The 684-nt window shown below is 58.3% G+C and overlaps 1 protein-coding gene across 1 annotated transcript; it reads right to left on the bottom strand.

The window, feature by feature from the left end:
- Window positions 1–189: 189 nt before the first annotated feature.
- On the bottom strand, window positions 190–684 carry PV06_10360 (uncharacterized protein; the record flags this gene model as incomplete). The annotated part of the gene is made up of 1 exon (XM_016411904.1): window positions 190–684. One exon carries the CDS (start codon window positions 682–684, stop codon window positions 190–192), a length of 495 nt encoding a protein of 164 aa, XP_016257524.1.

Genomic DNA, 684 nt, shown 5'->3' on the forward strand with positions numbered 1-684 from the left:
GGCAGGGCCGCCCTGGGCGACTTGAGAGACGAATTCCCACGTGTACCTTTCGAATGTTTGCCAGTGTCAGTGCTGTGTGTACCTAGATGTATTCTGGGGGGGGGGGGGGGGGGGAAAGGGCAAGGCGCACTCCATGGGTACTGGCCGTGCCGTGCTTCCACCAAGGCGGGAAAAGGGGGCTCAAACAACTCACCCTTTGTCTCTAGAGGCATAGACGTAAATGTTGGTGGATGACATGTCATTGGGCTGACCCATGCCCGTGAACAAGACGGTCCCGGCCGGGTAGTCACCCACGTCTATGGGCAACTCGAGGAAGTCAGGCTGGGCCAGGAAGCCTTGGCTGAAGTCGTGGCCCGTATCTTCTTGGGTGAAGTAGATCTTTGAGATCTCTTCCCACGACTGGCCCTGGTCGTGAGACGCAAAGACCGGATAGTAACGTTCTCCGTCGGGCGTGAGTGTGAATGTCGTCAGGAGGACATTGTCGGTCTCGCAGTTTTGGTTCAACAGGACGACCCGAGCGTAGCTCGTGCTGCGACGCTCCCAGTCATCCGGCGCCACGAAGATGGTGACGTTGTCAAAGTTGGGAGTCGACGATGAAGATCCTCCACCACCCCATCCTCCTGGGTTACCCCATGGTACGGCCGCTGCCAACGGGAGCAGTGACAACAGAGTAGAGCCGAGCAT

Source organism: Exophiala oligosperma, assembly GCF_000835515.1.
Source record: "Exophiala oligosperma strain CBS 72588 unplaced genomic scaffold supercont1.13, whole genome shotgun sequence".
Taxonomy (NCBI): Eukaryota; Fungi; Ascomycota; class Eurotiomycetes; order Chaetothyriales; family Herpotrichiellaceae; genus Exophiala; species Exophiala oligosperma.